The sequence below is a fragment of the Sus scrofa genome, chromosome 9 (genome assembly GCF_054392235.1).
Source record: "Sus scrofa isolate SSC_HxYL_T2T_F1_AM1 chromosome 9, Sscrofa_HxYL_maternal_Yorkshire_Landrace_v2.0, whole genome shotgun sequence".
Classification (NCBI taxonomy): Eukaryota; Metazoa; Chordata; class Mammalia; order Artiodactyla; family Suidae; genus Sus; species Sus scrofa.
Genome location: NC_139391.1, coordinates 12,115,071 through 12,134,109, shown reverse-complemented (window position 1 = coordinate 12,134,109; position 19,039 = coordinate 12,115,071). Strand labels below are relative to the sequence as shown.

The 19,039-nt window shown below is 42.8% G+C and overlaps 2 protein-coding genes across 20 annotated transcripts in view; both read left to right on the top strand.

The window, feature by feature from the left end:
• LOC100511652 (glycerophosphodiester phosphodiesterase domain-containing protein 4) overlaps positions 1-19,039 on the top strand; it is an 882,168-nt gene that overhangs the window by 440,506 nt on the left and 422,623 nt on the right. The gene's annotated exons all lie outside the window — the stretch shown is intronic.
• The window catches only part of CLNS1A (chloride nucleotide-sensitive channel 1A), a 98,050-nt gene that overhangs the window by 6,242 nt on the left and 72,769 nt on the right, over positions 1-19,039 (top strand). For 11 of the 19 annotated variants that reach the window (XR_014814773.1, XR_014814774.1, XR_014814778.1 and 8 more), the window contains exons 2-7: positions 569-705; positions 2,024-2,125; positions 3,036-3,143; positions 4,155-4,328; positions 10,049-10,138; positions 13,858-14,029. Coding sequence is in view for 1 of the 19 variants with exons in the window: in XM_003482570.5 (XP_003482618.1) it covers positions 569-705; positions 2,024-2,125; positions 3,036-3,143; positions 4,155-4,328; positions 10,049-10,116 (589 nt within the window). In the remaining 18 variants the exon portion in view is untranslated. Of the gene's footprint in view, positions 1-568; positions 706-2,023; positions 2,126-3,035; positions 3,144-4,154; positions 4,329-10,048; positions 12,817-13,361; positions 14,601-14,937; positions 15,775-19,039 lie in introns of those variants that run through there. The other 8 variants (XR_014814788.1, XR_014814789.1, XR_014814784.1 and 5 more) reach the window with 8 other exon arrangements.

Below are 19,039 nucleotides of genomic sequence, written 5' to 3'. Positions count from 1 at the left end.
CTAAGTATTTATTGCATACTAAACCTGCTAATCATTACGCTAGTGGTTTTTGAAAAATGTTAAATGAGGCAATATAATAAGTTTTGTCCGGTAGCTCACATTCTGCTAGGGTACATATAAGATTCATTACCGCAGAGTTAAGTCCTCAAAGATATAGCTGAGCACAAGTGGAATTTCGAAAAAGAAAAGATATTATGAACTGGAGTAATTATAGGGAGGACTCATGGAGAGGCTGGGACTTACTCAGATGAAGAGCCTTTGCAAAAGCAAAGAAGGTGCCTGAAGACATTCCAACTGAGAACACGTGTAAAAAGGCATAGAAACACACGTGACTTAAATTGCATTTCGAATCTGTTTGAATATTTAGCTAGAGGAAAACAGACTGTAACAGAACTGGTCTTAAATTCAATTCCTACTACTGAATTTTCTCATTTTGCGAATATTTGTAAACAATATGCTTTGCATTTTATTCATTTGTAGAAGTGTCCAAGCTGAACCTTTATAAATGTAAGGATATTAAATAAGGATTTAAGTTCTTAAAATAATCTACTTAAAACATGTTTTTCAGCCGCCTGTCTTGGTTAGATGGCTCTGGATTAGGATTCTCACTGGAATACCCCACCATTAGTTTGCATGCAGTATCCAGGGACCTAAATGCCTATCCTCGAGAGCATTTGTATGTTATGGTGAATGCCAAATTTGGAGGTATGTATGGCATGATTTAATCTTAAGCTTCCTCTGGTAGCCTATTATATGTCAAAAAATATTCTTTGATCACAATCAATGTAATATTCAAGCCATTGACTTATTTTGGATAATACGTTCTTAAGCAAAATTTCAGCACAGTAAAATAATTTGGACACCGCCTTTTATTTTCTATATACTTGTACTTAGAATTCTGTACTTTTGTGTATTTATGTTTCTTTCTTTCTCTCTCTCTTTTTTTTTTTTTTTTTTTGGTCTTTTTGCCATTTCTTGGGCTGCTCCCTTGGCATATGGAGGTTCCCAGGCTAGGGGTTGAATCGGAGCTGTAGGCACTGACCTACACCTTGTCTGCAGGATCCAAGTAATGTGGGATCCAAGCCTTGTCTTCGACCTATACCACAGCTCACAGCAGTGCCGGGTCCTTAACCCACTGAGCAAGGCCAAGGATCAAACCTGTATCTTCATGGATGCTAGTCGGATTCGTTTCCACTGCACCATGATGGGAGCTCCCACTTTTTTTTTTTTTTGTCTTTTCTAGGACCGCATCCGAGGCATATGGAGGTTCCCAGGTTAGGGATCTAATCGGAGCTGTAGCCACCGGCCTACACCAGAGCCACAGCAACCAGGGATCTGAGCCACGCCTGCAGCCTACGCCACAACTCACGGCAAGGCCGGATCCTTAATCCACTGAGCAAGGCCAGGGATCGAACCCAAAACCTCATGGTTCCTAGTCGGATTCGTTAACCACTGAGCCATGACGGGAACGCCCCACTTTTTTTTTTTGTTTTTTTTTTGTTTTATTTTTTGGCTACACCCACAGCATGTGGAAATAGGCCATTGTTTGAACCTGTGCCACAGCAGCAACCCAAGCTGCTGCCATGATAGCGCTGGATCCTTAACTCGCTGCACCACAAGTGAACTCTGACCTTCCTTTTCTTACCTGTAAATTGTTGATGGTGAATCACATTAGTAGTTTACAAACTGTTCTTGGGTCCTTGTCTCAAGGTGAAAGGAGAAGTAGACATGACAGTGGAACTCTGCTTGTTAGAAGCCTGAGTGTTTGGGTTTCATTGCCTCCCACCATGACCTTGATGGGGCTTGGAATCCTTCGGACTTACTCAAGTACAATGTAATTAGACCAGAGAAACTCTCCAGAGTCTTTTTTAGCTTCAAAATAACTATGTTCCTATAATTTGAAGGAAAAAAATGCAGTATTTTGATATGTCAATAAGCATGCTTTTAGGAATTTGCTTAGGCCTCTGTTTTTAAAAACAAATAAACAACATCATTAAAAAGCTATTTTTTATTTCCTTTCTAGAAGAATTGAAAGAATCTGTTGCCGATGAAGAAGAGGAAGACAGTGATGATGATATTGAACCTATTGCTGAATTTAGATTTGTGCCTAGTGATAAATCAGCATGTGAGTGTTACTTGGAATTGATTCTTTTCCCTTTAAATACCAAGCATTCCTTCCATCCATATCCACACATACTCCTTTACCTTTATTAGCTCTGTTCTATTGTTTTTTCTTCATTTTAGCATATGGAATATCATTGAGGACCAGATACTTATTAATATAATAAGATTATGAATGAAGTGAGAGTATGGTAGGCTCAGGTGTGTTTTGAGAATGAAGAAATCTAGTTATTTTCATAGACTTGGTGCTGTTGTCTGCGAATTTTACTGGAAAAAGGACAGAGGTCTCCTGGCAATTCTAAAATGAAAGATGCCTGGAAAGCTGAAAAGAGCCCTGCCTGGGAGTTCCCGTCGTGGCACAGCAGAAATGAATCCGATTAGTATCCATGAGGAAGTGGGTTTGATCCCTGACCTCTCTCAGTGGGTTAGGTGTCCGGCATTGCCGTGAACTGTGGTGTAGATCACAGATGTGGCTTGAATCTCGCGTGGCTGTGGCTGTGGCGTAGGCCTGCAGCTGCACCTCCAATTCGCCCCCTAGCCTGGAAACTTCCGTATGCCCTAAAAAGCCAAAAAAAAAAAAAAAAAAAAAGAGCCCTGCCTGCTTGCTGGGCTTTACTCTGGTGCCAGTGGTCTGACTAAGACACTGATGCTTTTACTCAGAAAATCCAACCATGCATGAAGAGATCTCAATAATATTTCAAAATGAACTCTTATTATTTTGTGACTTATCTCTTATCAAATACTTTACAAGATTGGTTCGTCTTAGAACTTGGCAGATTGTGTAAATGTTGTGGTCCTCGTGTACGTCTTGTCTACTCATTAAATTTATTTGCACTGATGGTTATTTTGTTAAATTTTTATTACACATTGATGAGGGAGAAAATTAATGACAACATTTTAATTCCCTTGTCCAGTGGAGGCAATGTTCACTGCAATGTGCGAATGCCAGGCTTTGCATCCAGATCCCGAGGATGAAGATTCAGATGATTACGACGGAGAAGAATATGACGTGGAAGCACATGGTTAGTAGCAAGGATTTTATAAGAGCGTTTCTGTGTGTGTTTCATTTTAAGCATCCGTTTGTGTAAGGATGTGGGATTGTAGTTCTTTATCTCCAGATATCCACATGGTATGGTTTTAAATAAAAGTGAATGGTACAATTCACGTCTAAGCCAAGTCGCAAAGTTTTATGGGATTCCGAAGCTTGAGGACAAAAAATAGAGGGAATTGGAGGAAGAAAATGGAAGGAAGATGATAGATAGGAAAATGGGTAGTCGGGAGGGGCTTTTAAGTTTATGCCGCCACTCCCAGAAAAGAAACCTCCGCCTCCACCACTTGGAACATCTTTAACCTATGCCAGCAAACACTCATTGCCCGTGTAGTTTCTTTTACCCAGAACGGTACTTTGTTTATCTGAGAATGTTTCCCTTTGCCTCCCCAGGGCAGAATGCAGTCACTAGCTTGGTTTAGAGTCCTGTTGCTTGAGGCGCCTACTGTTCTTTTTTTCTTTTTCCCACTGGTCTCATGTGTACCGGTTTGAGTCTCCAAGTCCTTTTCCCTCCGTGTGTACCTACTTTCTGTCCTGAGACAAACTCATTTCTGGGATTCTCCTCCATATACCTAAATACATTCTCATCTTTGCTGAGATTTTGAGGGTAGTTTAATTTTTTAATCCTGTCTGTTTTTTCCAGAATTTCTAATTTTTTTTTTTCTTTTTGTCTTTTCTAGGGCCACACTCATGACATATGGAGGTTCTCAGGCTAGGGGTCTAATCAGAGCTGTAGCCGCTGGCCTACGCCACACCCACAGCAACACAGGATCAGAACCATGTCTGCAACCTGCACCACAGCCCATGGCAACGCCAGATCCTTAACCCACTGAGCAAGGCCAGGGATCGAACCCACAACCTCATGGTTCCTAGTTGGATTCGTTAACTACTGAGCCACAATGGGAACTCTAGTAACTATATTATTGATTATCCTTTCCCCCCCCTAATTATTTTATAATAGCTTACAAGCTTTTTATTTATTTAGAACAAGGGCAGGGGGACATCCCTACATTTTACACCTATGAAGAAGGATTATCCCATTTGACAGCAGAAGGCCAAGCCACGTTGGAGAGATTAGAAGGAATGCTTTCGCAGTCTGTGAGCAGCCAGTACAACATGGCTGGAGTCCGGACAGAAGATTCAATAAGAGATTATGAAGGTGAGTATCCTTTTTCTTCACTATGAACAGTCAGTTGGTCACTTGAGCAACAAAGGAAGCTACGGAAAGACTCACATAGTTCTTTTGGAAGCTCTAAGACAGAAAAATCTCAGAATTTAACACTTTACAGTGTAGGAAGCAAATGTAGAATTACATAGAATGGGAATTCCCTGTAAATTTTTTAAAACTTTTTCCCCTAACTTATAAAAATAATCTATGTTCATAGTCAAAAATTTGTAATGGGCACAGGCAAAGAAGAAATGAAAAATACAGTATAATTCTAATTGAGAGACACCTATTAATTTTCTGCTGCATGTCTTTCCAGTTTTCCTATTTGTGTGTGTGCCCACATTGATGCTGCCATTTTTATTTTTTAAATGAATTCCTCCATGGTTATTTGCAAAAGTAGGTTAGTCAGTTGATGTAAAGGGCTAGGCAGCGTTCAGGAAACTTGGGGCTCTCTTTTATTGACAAACATCTGTACCTTAAACAGACGGCTTTAACTGTTTCATTTATCTTGTATTTGTAAGCCTCTTTGTAAATACTTTCCCTATTAGACTGGTTCCTTTTTCTAAATATTCTGTTTCAATTAGAATCTTAAAGTATTCTTTTGACTCAGATTTTACTATTTATTCTCTTATCCAGTTTAATTCTGAGGTCTGTGCATTTTTCCTTTAAATGATTTTTCAGATCTCCTTGCTGTAACTATTGCTGTCCTCCAAACCTAGGCCATTTTCTTCTCACACTGGATTTATGGTAATTTTTTTTTTTTTTTTTTTTTTTTTTTGGTCTTTTTGGGGCCACATCTGAGGCATATGGAGGTTCCCAGGCTAGGGGTCCAATCAGAGCTGTAGCTGCAGGCCTACACCAGAGCCACAGCAACGTGGGATCCGAGCCATGTCTGCAACCTATACCACAGGTCATGGCAATGCGGGATTCTTTTTTTTTTTTTTTTTTTTGTCTTTTGTCTTTTTTGTTGTTGTTGTTGTTGTTATTGTTGCTATTTCTTGGGCCGCTCCCGCGGCATATGGAGGTTCTCAGGCTAGGGGTTGAATCGGAGCTGTAGCCACCAGCCTATGCCAGAGCCACAGCAATGCGGGATCCGAGCCGCGTCTGCGACCTACACCACAGCTCACGGCAACGCCGGATCCTTAACCTACTGAGCAAGGGCAGGGATCGAACCCGCAACCTCATGGTTCCAGGTCAAATTCATTAACCACTGCGCCACGACGGGAACTCCAAGCAATGCGGGATTCTTAACCCAGTGAGTGAGGTCAGGAATTGAACCCGAGTCCTCATGGATGCTAGTCAGTTTTGTTAACCACTGAGCTACGATGGGAACTCCTATGATGGTAAATGTTTTTGTGTCAGTCATCCCTTCCTCCAGCTCACTGCGCCGTATTAATCTTCTGAGAACACTTTGTGTTCTATGTAACGATGTCCCCTCGATGATGGATACCATATAAAATTCAAACTCTTCTGTCTGACTCTGAAGGGACAACTCTCTCCGCCCCACTTGTCTCCAGTCTTGTTCCTAGTACCCTCAATAAAATAGTGCTCTTATGTGCAGTGTCCCAATTTAAGCGCATAATATGTGTTTCTTCATTTAATCCTTCCAAGAACCCTCTGGTAAATGCTGTTAATGATATTCATTTTCCAGATGAAGAAACTGAGGCACAGGAAAGTCACATTACTTGCTTGAGGTCAGACAGCTAATAGGTGGTGAATGGACTAAATGAGCTAATACGTGAAAACAATATGTCAGGCCCTATTATGAGCATTTCTTACATCTTTTTTTTTTTTTAATCCTTTTTTTTTTTTTTTTGTCTTTTTTTTTTGTTGTTGTTGTTGCTATTTCTTGGGCCGCTCCCGCGGCATATGGAGGTTCCCAGGCTAGGGGTTGAATCGGAGCTGTAGCCACCGGCCTACGCCAGAGCCACAGCAACGCGGGATCCGAGCCGCGTCTGCAACCTACACCACAGCTCACGGCAACGCCGGATCGTTAACCCACTGAGCAAGGGCAGGGACCGAACCCGCAACCTCATGGTTCCTAGTCGGATTCGTTAACCACTGCGCCACGACGGGAACTCCCATTTCTTACATCTTGTATGTATTCGCTATATATTAGTATTTTATGTTGGTGTAGAGTCTTTTTTTTTTTTAAATCTTAGTGCCGCACCTGCAGGATATGGAGGTTCCCAGGCTAGGGGTCAAATCAGAGCTACAGCCGCTGGCCTACACCACAGCTACTGCAACGCCAGATCTGAGCCACATCTGTGACCTACACCACAGCTCACTCACGGCAACACCGGATCTTTAACCCAGAGAGCAAGGCTAGGGATCAAACCTGCATCCTCATGGATGCTAGTCACATTCGTTTCTGCTGAGCCATGATGCGAACTCCGTATGTTCCTATAGAGTCTTAACACTTCTAAGTTTTAGTGATGCAGAATGTTGTTACAGAGGGTTATTGGAGTTTTTCTTTTATTGGTACATTTAAGTTTCTCTCGTAATGGTGTAATCAGTAGCTCCTTGCACGTAGCATGTGGGTGCTGAAATTCTAGGATATTTAATTTGGAAAAATTTTGGCTTTGAGTCACTCTATTATTCTTTATGTCTTTCCATTTGAAGCTCTAAGTGGTGGTCCTCTCACATAGGCTGTAGAGCGAGAGGATCAGCATGATTTCTAGTGCTCTATTAAACTGTTAGCTGAAAGAATTCAAGATGTTACCTTTCTTATTACAGTGCTTGACTGATATGTGCTCTTGGACATTGAAAAGCCTTTCATCTCTGAAGGTTTTTTTGTTTTTAATTGTAAAATTCCTTATTTAATGCTTTATAGCAGCCACTTTTATGAGGTCACAAAAACTTATTGCTATAGTAAGATTTTTGGACTTGTATTCCTAAGCCTTATTAGTATATTGTGAGTTGCCTATATATAAAACTTCTTCATCCTTTACCATTCCCCATCCTGGCTGCCCATCTCTCTTTTTGCCATTTATTTAGTTTGACCTGTGCATTTTCTTTTTTAAGATTTATTTTTAAAATAAAAATTATGTATATATTCAAGGTATGTATGCAGCATGATGTTTTGATATTTACATAGTGAAATTCCTACTGCTGGCACTTGAGTGCTTTATGTTCTTTTATTTATGTAAGAGGTGTTTCCTGAGCTCCTGTGCCAGGCACAGAGAATGTAAGAGTACTCAAGAGAGATGAGGTTGTACCTGTCAGTGGCATTCTAGTGGAGAAGAAAGTAAATTAGGCAGTTACAGTGCATTGTCATACAGCATTGAGGTAATCTGTATCACAGTGCATTGGAAGCCTGAGGAACTGTGGAACCGGCTGGACCCTTCGCCCGGCTTGGCTAGTCAGGGAGAGTCAAACTTCACGAAGTCGGCGACATTTAAGCCAGGATCTAAAGATAAATAAAAGTAAATTGGGTGAAGGGGCATTGCAGGTTGGGGAGAGAGGTAAAGGGATCAGCCATGTCCAAGGTTAGAGAGACCCTTTTGCTTTGGAGAACTGAAAGGTTTGTTGTTGTTGTTTTTTAACTATTAATCACTCGCAATGTTCTAGGCATTTTTTTTTTTTTTTTTGGTCTTTTTGTCTTTTTGCCTTTTCTAGGGCAGTTTCCCATGGCATATGGAGGTTCCCCACCTACACCACAGCTCACGGCAACACCGGATCCTTTTTTTTTTTTTTTTTTTTTTGCTATTTCTTGGGCCGCTCCCGCGGCATATGGAGGTTCCCAGGCTAGGGGTCGAATCGGAGCTGTAGCCACTGGCCTATGCCAGAGCCACAGCAACACAGGATCCGAGCCACGTCTGCAACCTACACCACAGCTCACGACAACGCCGGATCATTAACCCACTCACTGAGCAAGGGCAGGAATCGAACCCGCAACTTCATGGTTCCTAGTCGGATTCGTTAACCACTGCACCACGATGGGAACTCCCGGATCCTTAACCCACTGAGCAAGGCCAGGGATCGAACCCACAACCTCATGGTTCTTAGTCGGATTTGCTAACCACTGCGCCACGACGGGAACTCCTGAAAGTTTATTATGTCTTGATCTCTTGAGGCTGAAAGATAGTTATTATAGCAGCAGATACAGGTGTAGTGAACTGGGCTGTACCTTAAGAAATGTGACGAGCTCTTCCGGCTCAGTGGGTTAGGGATCTGGTGTTGTCTTTGCAGTGGCCTAGGGTCCATCCCGGGCCTGGGAATCTGCATGCCACAGGTGCAGCCAAAAAAAAAAAAAAAAGGAAAAAAATGAGAAACTTGATAGCAGTGTTAAAGAATTTCAGCCTACATGTAGGTCAGTGGGATGCTATTGAAGAACTTTATTTTTTATTTTGTTTTATTTATAGACAAAGACAAGTTTATTGAGGCAAGAAACTTAACACAGCAGGCCTGCTTCCTGATAATCTGGGAGAGCCCTGAAGAATTTTAGTTTTAGTGTTTCAGAAGATGACTCTGGCTATAATATGAAAAATTAATTGCAGAGGGAAATACTAGAGGAAAGAAGTTAAATAGCTTATGATTTAGATTAGATGGGTGATAGTGGCCTAAATTAAGGAGTGGCGGTGGTTGTCAAAAGACAATAGATTTGAGAAATATTTAAGAGATAAAAGCAGCAGAAGTTAGAGATGTGGTAGGGGTTTCCGAATTGGGCAGGTAAGAGGTATCCTTTTGTAAGACTGGAAAGAAGTATTTTCAGCGTGAAGATGATGAGTTAATTTTAGGAAAGTGTTGCATGCCTTTGGATATCCTGGTGGTGCGGTGCCGCAGAAGGGGCTGCAGGCAGAATCCAGTCTGTGGTGGACTGAATTGTGGGGTGAGTGAGAGGTGAGGCACTGGAGAAAGCCGCCTTAGACAACTTTTCCAGAGGGCTTTCTTCCTTGTCAACCCTGCCCCCCTCCTTTTATGCGTTAAGAAAAAGAGATAAGCCAGAACCTTTCTCTACTTATTTTGTCTTTTTTCCTGAATTATGGTATAAACTTATGAAGATAGAACTTGATACATTTAAAAAAAAGTTGCATAGTAAATACCTAGAACAGTTCTGTGACGAGTGAACATTTGATGCTTACTGTGTTTGAAAGTCCCTATCTAGTATTGTTTCAGTGTTGAGGTTGAGAAGTGCAGAGTAAGTGGTTAATGTATAGACTAGGTGTTTTCGGTCATGGCATGTGGAAGTTCCTGGGCCAGGGATCAAACTCAGGCCATAGCAGCGACCCAAGCCACAGCAGTGACAATGCCAGATCCTTAACCTGCTGTGCCTCAGGAGAACTCTAGACTAATTATAACATGACCTAAGTCCACAGGTGGCGTTTTTTATCTCTGTTCCTTGATAGTTCTAATTTTTTAGCAAGAAAGAATTAGCAACTTTTTTTTTTTTTTTTTTTTTTTTGGTCTTTTTAGGGCCATACCTACAGCATATGGAAGTTTCCAGGCTAGGAGTCGAATTGGAACTGTAGCTGCCAGCCTGCACGACTGCTCATGGCAATGCTGGGTCCTCAGCCCACTCAGCAAGGCCAGAGATGGAACTTGCGTCCTCATGGATACTAGTTGCATTCATTATACCACTGCAAGAGGGCTCCAGAAATTGCAACTCTTACCAGCAGAGGGCACTAGCTTCCTTCTGGTTGAAGTATAAGTTGCCTCTTATGAAGTGCTTCGTAGACTATTATTGCTCAGTGATTGATCTTTTTCTTCAGATGGGATGGAGGTAGATACTACACCAACAGTTGCTGGACAGTTTGAGGATGCAGATGTTGATCACTGAGAATCATCGATGCTGCTTTGGGGTGAGTATATATTCTGTCTTGTCACTGAACATGAAAATCATGTGAAATAATTTTTGTTTTCATAATTGAGGAGAACTCTATAAAATGAGCAGTTTGGAAAAATATTAGTTTCCCATTTATGAAATTATTTTAAATTACGTAGTTTTTCCCCTTAAGAAATCAAGATCTGCAGACATGGTGATGTTCGGGTTTTACTGATGATGTTCAGCATTTACTGAGCGCTCACCACGTGCCAAGCTCTTGCTAGGCCTTGAGGCACGTTGAAGAATAAGACATACCCATCTTCAGTGAGGAGGAGGACGTTAGCCTTTGGAACAGGGATTCCCTGGTTGGTCGGTAGGAGCGGCAAAGCCTGAGGTCATGTCCTGCTCTGCTCTTGAGTCACCTTTTCCCACTTGTGATGTTTGAAACCTGCACATGCTCAACAGAAAATGCAAAGCAGAGATTTGCTGCAGCTCACTGCTGTTCAATTTAGGGAGGAAGTAGAAGTAATTCCAGTCTAATTTTAAGCCTTCACTCATAATCTTTTATTGGTGTCCCTCCTGAAAATAATGGAGAACCAAGGTCTCGGGCAAATTAGTGTTCAAGGCTGCTTTGCCAGACTATTAACATGTCCATGCATGGCTGCCCAAGAGCTGTCATTTCCCAAGTTGCTTCATACCTGCTTTTCTTGACTGACTTGAATTCACTGCCAGTTTTCTTTCCTTTGACACATTCTCATGAATTTTGCCTGAAGTTTGTCTCTGTTTATTATCTCAACTATATATCAAATAACTGAAGTTCATGTAGCTGGTTTATATCCTACAGAGCTAGGATTGGTAATTCGCAGCTCTTCTTTAAAAACTGGAAGAGTTTTACATTGTTAAATTGTTGTCCCACTTGTCCCTTTACAGCACTCTCCTTCCACTGATCTTAGAGCATTTTCTTGAATACTAGCTTTCTTGCATTCTTTGGGTCCTTTATTTTATTAAAGCAAATAGTAGCATGACAAGATTTTATGTATTTTGGCTTGACTCTTGTACCAGTGTTAGTCACCCAGTTAGGTTGTGAGCTCCCTTGTTATTTTAGGTTGCATGGGCTTTCCAAACTCTTACCATTGTGAGCATAGATAGCATTGCTTCTTAGACGGACCATGAATTGTGATTAATGGCGCTTTCCTTTCCTCTCAGCTGCTGCCAGTAGAGCTGTTAAAAATAATCTTAAGGAGTTCCTGTTGTGGCTCAGTTGTAACAAAGTATCCATGAGCATGGGTTTGATCTCTGGCCTCACTCCCTGGGTTAAGGATGCGGCATTGCTGTGGGTTGTGGAGTAGGTTGTAGACAGCTCAGCTCAGATCTAGAGTTGCTGTGGCTGTGGTGTAAGCTAGCACCTAGAGCTCCGATTCGATCCCTAGCCTGGGAACTCTCATATGCCGTGGGTGCGGCCCTAAAAAGATAAGTAATAGTAACAATCTTAAGAGGGTGTTCTCTTGCGGCACAGGGCGTTAAAGATTCTGCGTCATTACTGCAGTGGTTTGGGTTGCTGCTGTGGCTCGGGTTTATCCTTGGCCCAGGAAGGTCCACCTGCTGCAGGCAAGGCCAAAATCATCATCATCATCTAAGAGTTCAGTGACTTACATCCCTGTCCCTTTTTTTTTTTTTTTCTGGCTGCACTCATGGCATGCGGAACTCCCATGCAGGGGATCAAACCTGTACCACAGCAGTGACAGTGACACATCCTTAAACTGCTGAGCCACCAGGGAACTCCTTATGTCCATTTCTTTAAATATTTATTTCCACAACATTTACTGCTTTTTTTTTTTCTTTTTAGGGCCGCACCCACAGCATATGGAGGTTCCCAGGCTAGGGGTTGAAGCGGAGCTGTAATTGTCCTATAGCTCACGGCAATGCGAGATCCTTAACCCACTGAGCGAGGCCAGGGATCAAACCCGTGTCCTCATGGATGCTAGTCAGATGCCTTTCCACTGAGCCACGACTTGAACTCCTCCACAACATTTACTTCTGTCATTAGTAGCCATTTAGTCTAAAATCAGCACTGTCTCCTTTTCCTTTAGCTAAAATGTTCAGATAGCCGGAGCGCTCTCAAGTCTTCAGATCTAAGAGTTCCAGAAGTCAGTACGTCACTGTTCTGTTTCATGGGAAATCTTTCGGTATCTTCCCTATTTTTCAAGTTCTCATTTATAACATTCTTTATAGCACATGGGTTTTTTCAGTAATTTTTATTGAAACTGAGAAACATATTTTTGATCTGGCTTTAACAAATTGTTTTTTTAAATTCTTTATTTTATTTTTTGTCTTTTTAGAGCAGCACCTGCGACATATGGAGGTTCCCAGGCTAAGGGATGAATCGGAGCTACAGCTACCAGCCTACATCACAGGCACAGCAACGCTGGATCCGAATGATGTCTGCAACCTACACCACAGCTCACAGCAATACCAGATCCTTAACCCACTGAGCAAGGCCAGGGATTGAACCTGCGTCTTTTTTTTTTTTTTTTTTTTTTAAACGTATTTCTTCTATTCAGAGAATACCAACTATTTTAATAAGAATTATGAGAAATTTATTTGGTATATCATTGATGGTTACACAAACGGGATTTTTCTTTTTTTAATCTTTTTTTTTTTTTAAGGGTCGCAACCACAGCATATGGAGGTTCCTGAGCTAGGGGTTGAATTGGAGCTATACCTTCTGGCCTATACCACAGCCACAGCAATGCCAGATCCGAGCCGTGTCTTTGACCTACACTACAGCTCATGGCAATGTGGGATCCTTAACTCACTGAGCGAGGCCAGGGATCAAACCTGCGTCCCCATGGATCCTTGTCGGGTTCATTAACTGCGAGCCATGACAGGAACTACCCCCAAATGGGGTATTACAGCATTTTCTTGGTGAGAATTCTTATGACTCTTTGTAATATAATTTTATGATGAAATGACTGTAAAATAGCTACAAACTTCTTCATGAGCTGATGATTTGTTTTCTATTCATTTTATGCTGCAACTGGAGTGGAGAGATGTTTTATTCATACAGTTTGTTCAAGTTCTTCACCTGAATAATTGACCTTAGTTCCAAACAATGTCTAAATTTTTATCATTTAAAATTATATTTATCTCTGGAGTTCCCATCGTGGCGCAGTGGTTAACGAATCCAACTAGGAACCATGAGGTTTCTGGTTCAATCCCTGGCCTTGCTCAGTGGGTTAAGGATCCCGAGTTGCCATGAGCTATGGTGTAGGTTGCAGATGTGGCTCAGATCCTACGTTGCTGTGGCTCTGGGGTAGGCCGGTGGCTACAGCTCCGATTAGACCCCTAGCCTGGGAACCTCCATATGCTGTGGGAGTGGCCCTAGAAAAGGCAAAAAGACAAAAAAATGAAATAAAATAAAATTATATTTACCTCTGAGGAGTGAACAAGAAAGAATTAGAGTGTATATGCAGCTATTAAAATTTTCAAGATAATGGAACCAAGACCTCTGAATGAATGATATGGGGGAGGGGAAGGCACCTGACTAGTGGAATCGTAACTCTACCACATTGGACAAGGCGTAGAACTTCTCTCATTCTGTTTCTTCATCTGAAAAGGGGGGATGACAGTAACCCCCTGGCAAGATTGTTGCAATGACTGAGGTAGTAAATGTTAATTCTCTTGGCACTCTTGGCTAGGCAGTCGATCAGTAATAGTTCTTATTATTATAAACACTGTAAACCTTTTGTTTTTCAGATTCTGCTCATAACTATAGGAGAGAACTTGGTACTTCTTCCACTGAGGAGTGGGTGTCGGTGAAAGTCTTTTTTCCTTCTCCAAAACTTTCCTGAACCAGTTCTTTCCTGAGACAGACTTTACTGAGACAAGTTGTTCCCAGCAGAAGAAACGATGACCTTTATTAACGAAGGTGAATTAACTTAACCAAGAGGATATTTGTAGTTGATCAGTTTACCCCAAAACCAGGTGTACCCTCTGAATCGGCCTGTAATTCCTGCCTTTACTGTCTGCTCCCTCCTAACCCAGCAGGAAATGTCCTGGCCCTTGAAGGTGCAGGTTGACTGTGTGGAAAAAAGAGAGGCCAAATGTAGGATAGACGCCTTAGGGCCTAAGGATCCATTGCTCCTTACAAGAGAAAAAAAGATCTCAGAGACATCCTGGCTCTACTTAGTCTCCACAGGGAGAAGGGTCTTTTTACTAATTGGGGACCCAGAGTAATCAACTTTAAGGGAGCCTCTTCAGAAATATTCCAGCCACACATACTTCCACTCACACGAGTTCTTCTGTCCAGGCTTTGCTCCTTGCCCTGTGTTCCATCAGCCTGTTCTGTCCTAACGTATTAGGTTATATCCTTTAATTTCCAACCTCCATAGGTCAGTTTCCGTAAAAGAAGAGGTGAAATTGGGATGAAGTCCTCAAAGTTTTTCCGATAATCGTTTTGTCTTTGTAATAGCTTAACAAATAAATTTAGGTTTTCTATATTATGGTACTCTCATTCTTGACTAAAATCATTAATGAGAAATGTTCTTTAAAAAATTCTGGCAAAAAATGGGAATCTTATTGGTCTTATTTTTGTTTGACATATGTTGAGGACATGAACATGATATGAGTAAGAAGATATGTAGTTAGGAGTTCCTGTCGTGGCTAACGAATCTGACTAGGAACCATGAGGTTGCAGGTTCGGTCCCTGGTCTTGCTCAGTGGGTTAAGGATCCGGCGTTGCCATGAGCTGTGGTGCAGGTTGCAGACGCAGCTTGGATCCCACGTTGCTGTGGCTGTGGCGTAGGCCGGCGGCTACAGCTCCGATTCAACCCCTAGCCTGGGAACCTCCGTATGCCGTGGGAGCGGCCCTAGAAGAGGCAAAAAAATTTAAAAAATAAAGAAAAAGAAAATGTGTAGTTAGGGCTTCTGGCAAATATTCAGCAGGGCAAGGATTTAACACATTTCAAGGGGATTTTCTTCTACTTGGATCGGGAGTAATTTCACAGAGCATACTTTTCAACTTTCAATTTTTAATTTTCTGAGACACCTGGGTGTTTCTCAGGCCGATTTGTAATTACAGGTTTACATTCAGACTTTATGACCTTAGAAGTAAGGCTAGAAAAGCTATTCATAATTACTTGGCTAATTAGTGACTAAACTAGTTTGTTACCGCTAAACCTAGTGGGGTTTTTTGTTGTTTGTTTTTTTCTCTGCCACACCCATGGCATGTAGAAGTTCTTGGGCTAGGGATGGAACCTTTGCCACAGGGGTCAGTATTTTTTGTTCCTTCCTGACCAGACTCAGAAATACTAAATCTGTTACCACAAGCAAGTAGAAGGGCCACCTGGAAGTGGAAAATGAAATTTACCGGAGTTCCTGTCGTGGCGCAGTGGTTAAGGAATCCGACTAGGAACCATGAGGTTGCGGGTTCGATCCCTGCCCTTGCTCAGTGGGTTAACGATCCGGCGTTGCCGTGAGCTGTGGTGTAGGTTGCAGACGCGGCTCGGATCCCGCGTTGCTGTGGCTCTGGTGTAGGCCGGTGGCTACAGCTCCGATTCAACCCCTAGCCTGGGAACCTCCATATGCCGCGGGAGCGGCCCAAGAAATAGCAACAATAACAACAACAACAACAAAAAAAAAAAACAAAAAAAGACGAAAAAAAGAAAAAAGAAATTTACCGAGACCCTCTCTGTATCAGCTACTGGATTTTTTACTTGCATTATGCATATAATGTTATTTGTTTATGTGTTTTTGGAGTTCCCGGACCAGGGGTCAGATCCAAGCCACAGTTGTGACCTACACTGGCAGCTGAGGCAACACCTGGTCCTTTCCCTGTGCTGGACCCGGGATCAAACCTGTGTCCTGGCACTGCAGAGATTGTTGTCCTGTTGCGTCACAGCGGGAAATCTTGCATATAATATCCTTAACCACCGGTGTTCCCGTCATGGCTCAGTGGTTAACTAATCTGACCATGAGGTTGCAAGTTTGATCCTTGGCCTTACTCAGTGGGTTAAGGATCCAGCGTTGCTGTGAGCTGTGGTGTGGGTTGCAGACGCGGCTCAGATCCTGCGTTCTGTGGTTCTGGCGTAGGCCAGTTCTATAGCTCCGATTTGACCCCTAGCCTGGGAACCTCCGTATGCCGCGGGATCGGCTCAAGGAAAGGCAAAAAAAGGGCAAACAAACAAAAATCCTTAACTACCTTGTAGGTGTAGGTGCTTTTATGATCCCACTTTTTAAAATTTATTTATTATTTCATTCATTCGTTCATTTAGCAGGGGTGAGGAAAAGTAAGGATTTATTATTTGCAACAAGTAAGGAGATCACTTGGGATCTTTTCCAAAGCAGTGTCTCACCAAACAGCAAAGTTGGGGAACTTCTAAGCTAAGGGTATGTGTATATTCGTGAAGGAGCTAGAATAGAAAATTCAGCCTAGAACTGGGGAAGAGGCAGACAGAGTTCAAGCTTCACATGACGGTAGTCATTAAAGTTCTGTATCATCATTCCACCGTCACCTGCTGGGGGCCTTGGTCCCTGTAGCACTCAAAGGTGTGTTTCAGAGTGTTACGTACATCCGCTGAGGAGGAGCTAAGACTCTGTTCTGAACTATTGTTTCCTGACTGTTTTCCTTTGTTCCTGCCTTCCTGCACTTCCCTTGAGATTAATTGCTGAGGCAAGGATTGTAGCCAGGCTTAGATGCAGAAGGCATAGGCCAAATTGATTTCTCTTAGGTCAAAAAAACCATGGCTGGTTCTTTCCCTGGGGACCCCCTACCCTGTCATGTGGGCCAGATTTCATTTCCATCATCAATACATGAGAGTTCTAGCTGCTCAGCATCCATCAGCACCTATGAGGTCGGCTGTTTCACTCTCAGCCATTCTGAAACCACACACCTCAGACTGGGACTTGTCAAACTTAAAAAAATGCACAATCTGAAAGTTGAGAGTTAAGTTTTATTGGGTGCAAAATGAGAACTTAAGCCCAGGAGACAGCATCTCAGGTTTCCCTGAGAAACCGTTCCGAGGAGGTGAGGGGGGGAGCTAGGATATGAGTTCTCGCAACAAAGGGAAGGTAGTAGGAACAAAAGATTTATAGAAAACCAGATGTCTCAAGTTAAGGAATTCAGCATGTTTCTTTGGGAAGATGCAAAGGTCTGGGCTTACTGGATGGACTCACTCCTTTGATACGCACCTCAGCTATGGGGCCAGTATTCTTTGTTTCCTTCGAGTTCCCTCAGGGCTCACAGGCTCACCCTTGGTAGTGGCTGTACTCACAGATCACTGAAACTTATTTTTTTAATTTTATTTTTTTTAAAGAATAGCCCAGGTGGCGGTATTTTTGACAGCTCTGAAATACCAGCCCACCCCAAAGAGGAAAAGGGAGATAGATAGCAGGATGTATGCAGTGGGGGGGGGGGAGGCAGGCAGCCACGCACACGTCAGAGTTTGCCACGGAGGTTACTGCTTGTCACAGACATCAGTCATCATGAAGGGGTTTAGTGTTTTTTTTTCTAGATAGGAGGAGATGCAAGAATTGGGCTCATAAAGTCTCCTAAAAATGTCTCTCTGAAGACCTGTTCTTCAGTTTTCCCAGAACACAGAGTGCCTCACTCCTGAGCTCCACTGAGGGGGTGCTGCAGGTCGGCCCTTGATTTAATCCACGTAGAGGCTGATGGCAAATACCAAACTAGTTTACAGACTTGAACCCAGTCATACCTCAGATGGTGCTTGAACCCACAATCTCTGGCTTCGGAGAGAACTTGAACCCTTTTATCTGCCAGATAAAAACCAAACACCTGGTCTCAGGACTTAATGAAGCTTAGCTTCTTTATGTCTCAGCACAGAAGGACTTCAGCGAGAGGCAAAGTAATGGGTAAGAAGTAGATGTATTAATATCCTTTGTAGAAAGGTTGCAGGAAAATGGGACACGAGTGGACCCGAAAACACCTCTGACTGAGCCCAGCTAGAAGCCAGATTGGGACTTGAACCCAGAGGCTTTTTTTTTTGCTTTTTAGGGCCACACCAGCAGCATATGGAAGTTCTCAGGCTAGGGGTTGAATCAGAGCTGCAGCTGCTGGCCACAGCAACTTGGGATCCGAGCCGCATCTGTGACCTACACCACAGCTCACAGCAATCCTGGATCCTTAACTCTCTGAGCGAGGCCAGGGATCAAACCCGAATCCTGATGGATACCAGTTGGATTCATTGCCACTAATCTGCAACGGGAACTCTGGGCTGCATTTTTATAATCCAAGGAAAGTGGGGGTTGAGAAAGACCACCTTCTTCCTCACTCTTGAGATTCACCGTCAGGCTTCCATCACTAGCTCCTGCTTCATATAGGGTAAGAGAGTATTTGACTCTATGAGGTCAAACTAGGACTGTCCTGATGCTTATTCATCAGATCAGCAGAAGGGGAGCATGTGCTGAAAGAGGTCGAATCAGCTCAGGTTTGCCTGCAGTGAGGGTGTCCTGCTTTGGAATGTCATCTTTCCCTTCCATTCCTGTCCCTGGTCCCACGGGTCATCATCTTGCTGAACTTGAACGCAGGCCTCATTTTCTCTTTCCCTGAATGACCTGAGGCGTTCCTCTGGCTTTTGCTTACGGTTTTATAGTTAAGCAAGGCTGCTTCGTTCCACAACGTTCTGATGGCTTTCTTGAGCCACCGTTGACTCCCAGTGGTCTCCCAGAGTTCCCTCCTCTCTATCCGTGGTCCCCTCCTGGGACTTCTGCAACTACCTGTGTAGCTGTCCTCCTCTCTCCCTATCAAGAGGGTGATCAGGTCTCAAAAGAGTTCCTGTAACTGGCTGCCAAGTGAGTCCTTCATGCAGGAAAGAATTCAAGAGTGAGCCACAGTAAAAGGAAAGCAGAAGTGACATTCCATAGACAGAATGTGGTCTATCTCAGGAGATGAGTGCGGCCCTGGTAGAGACACACTCCATAG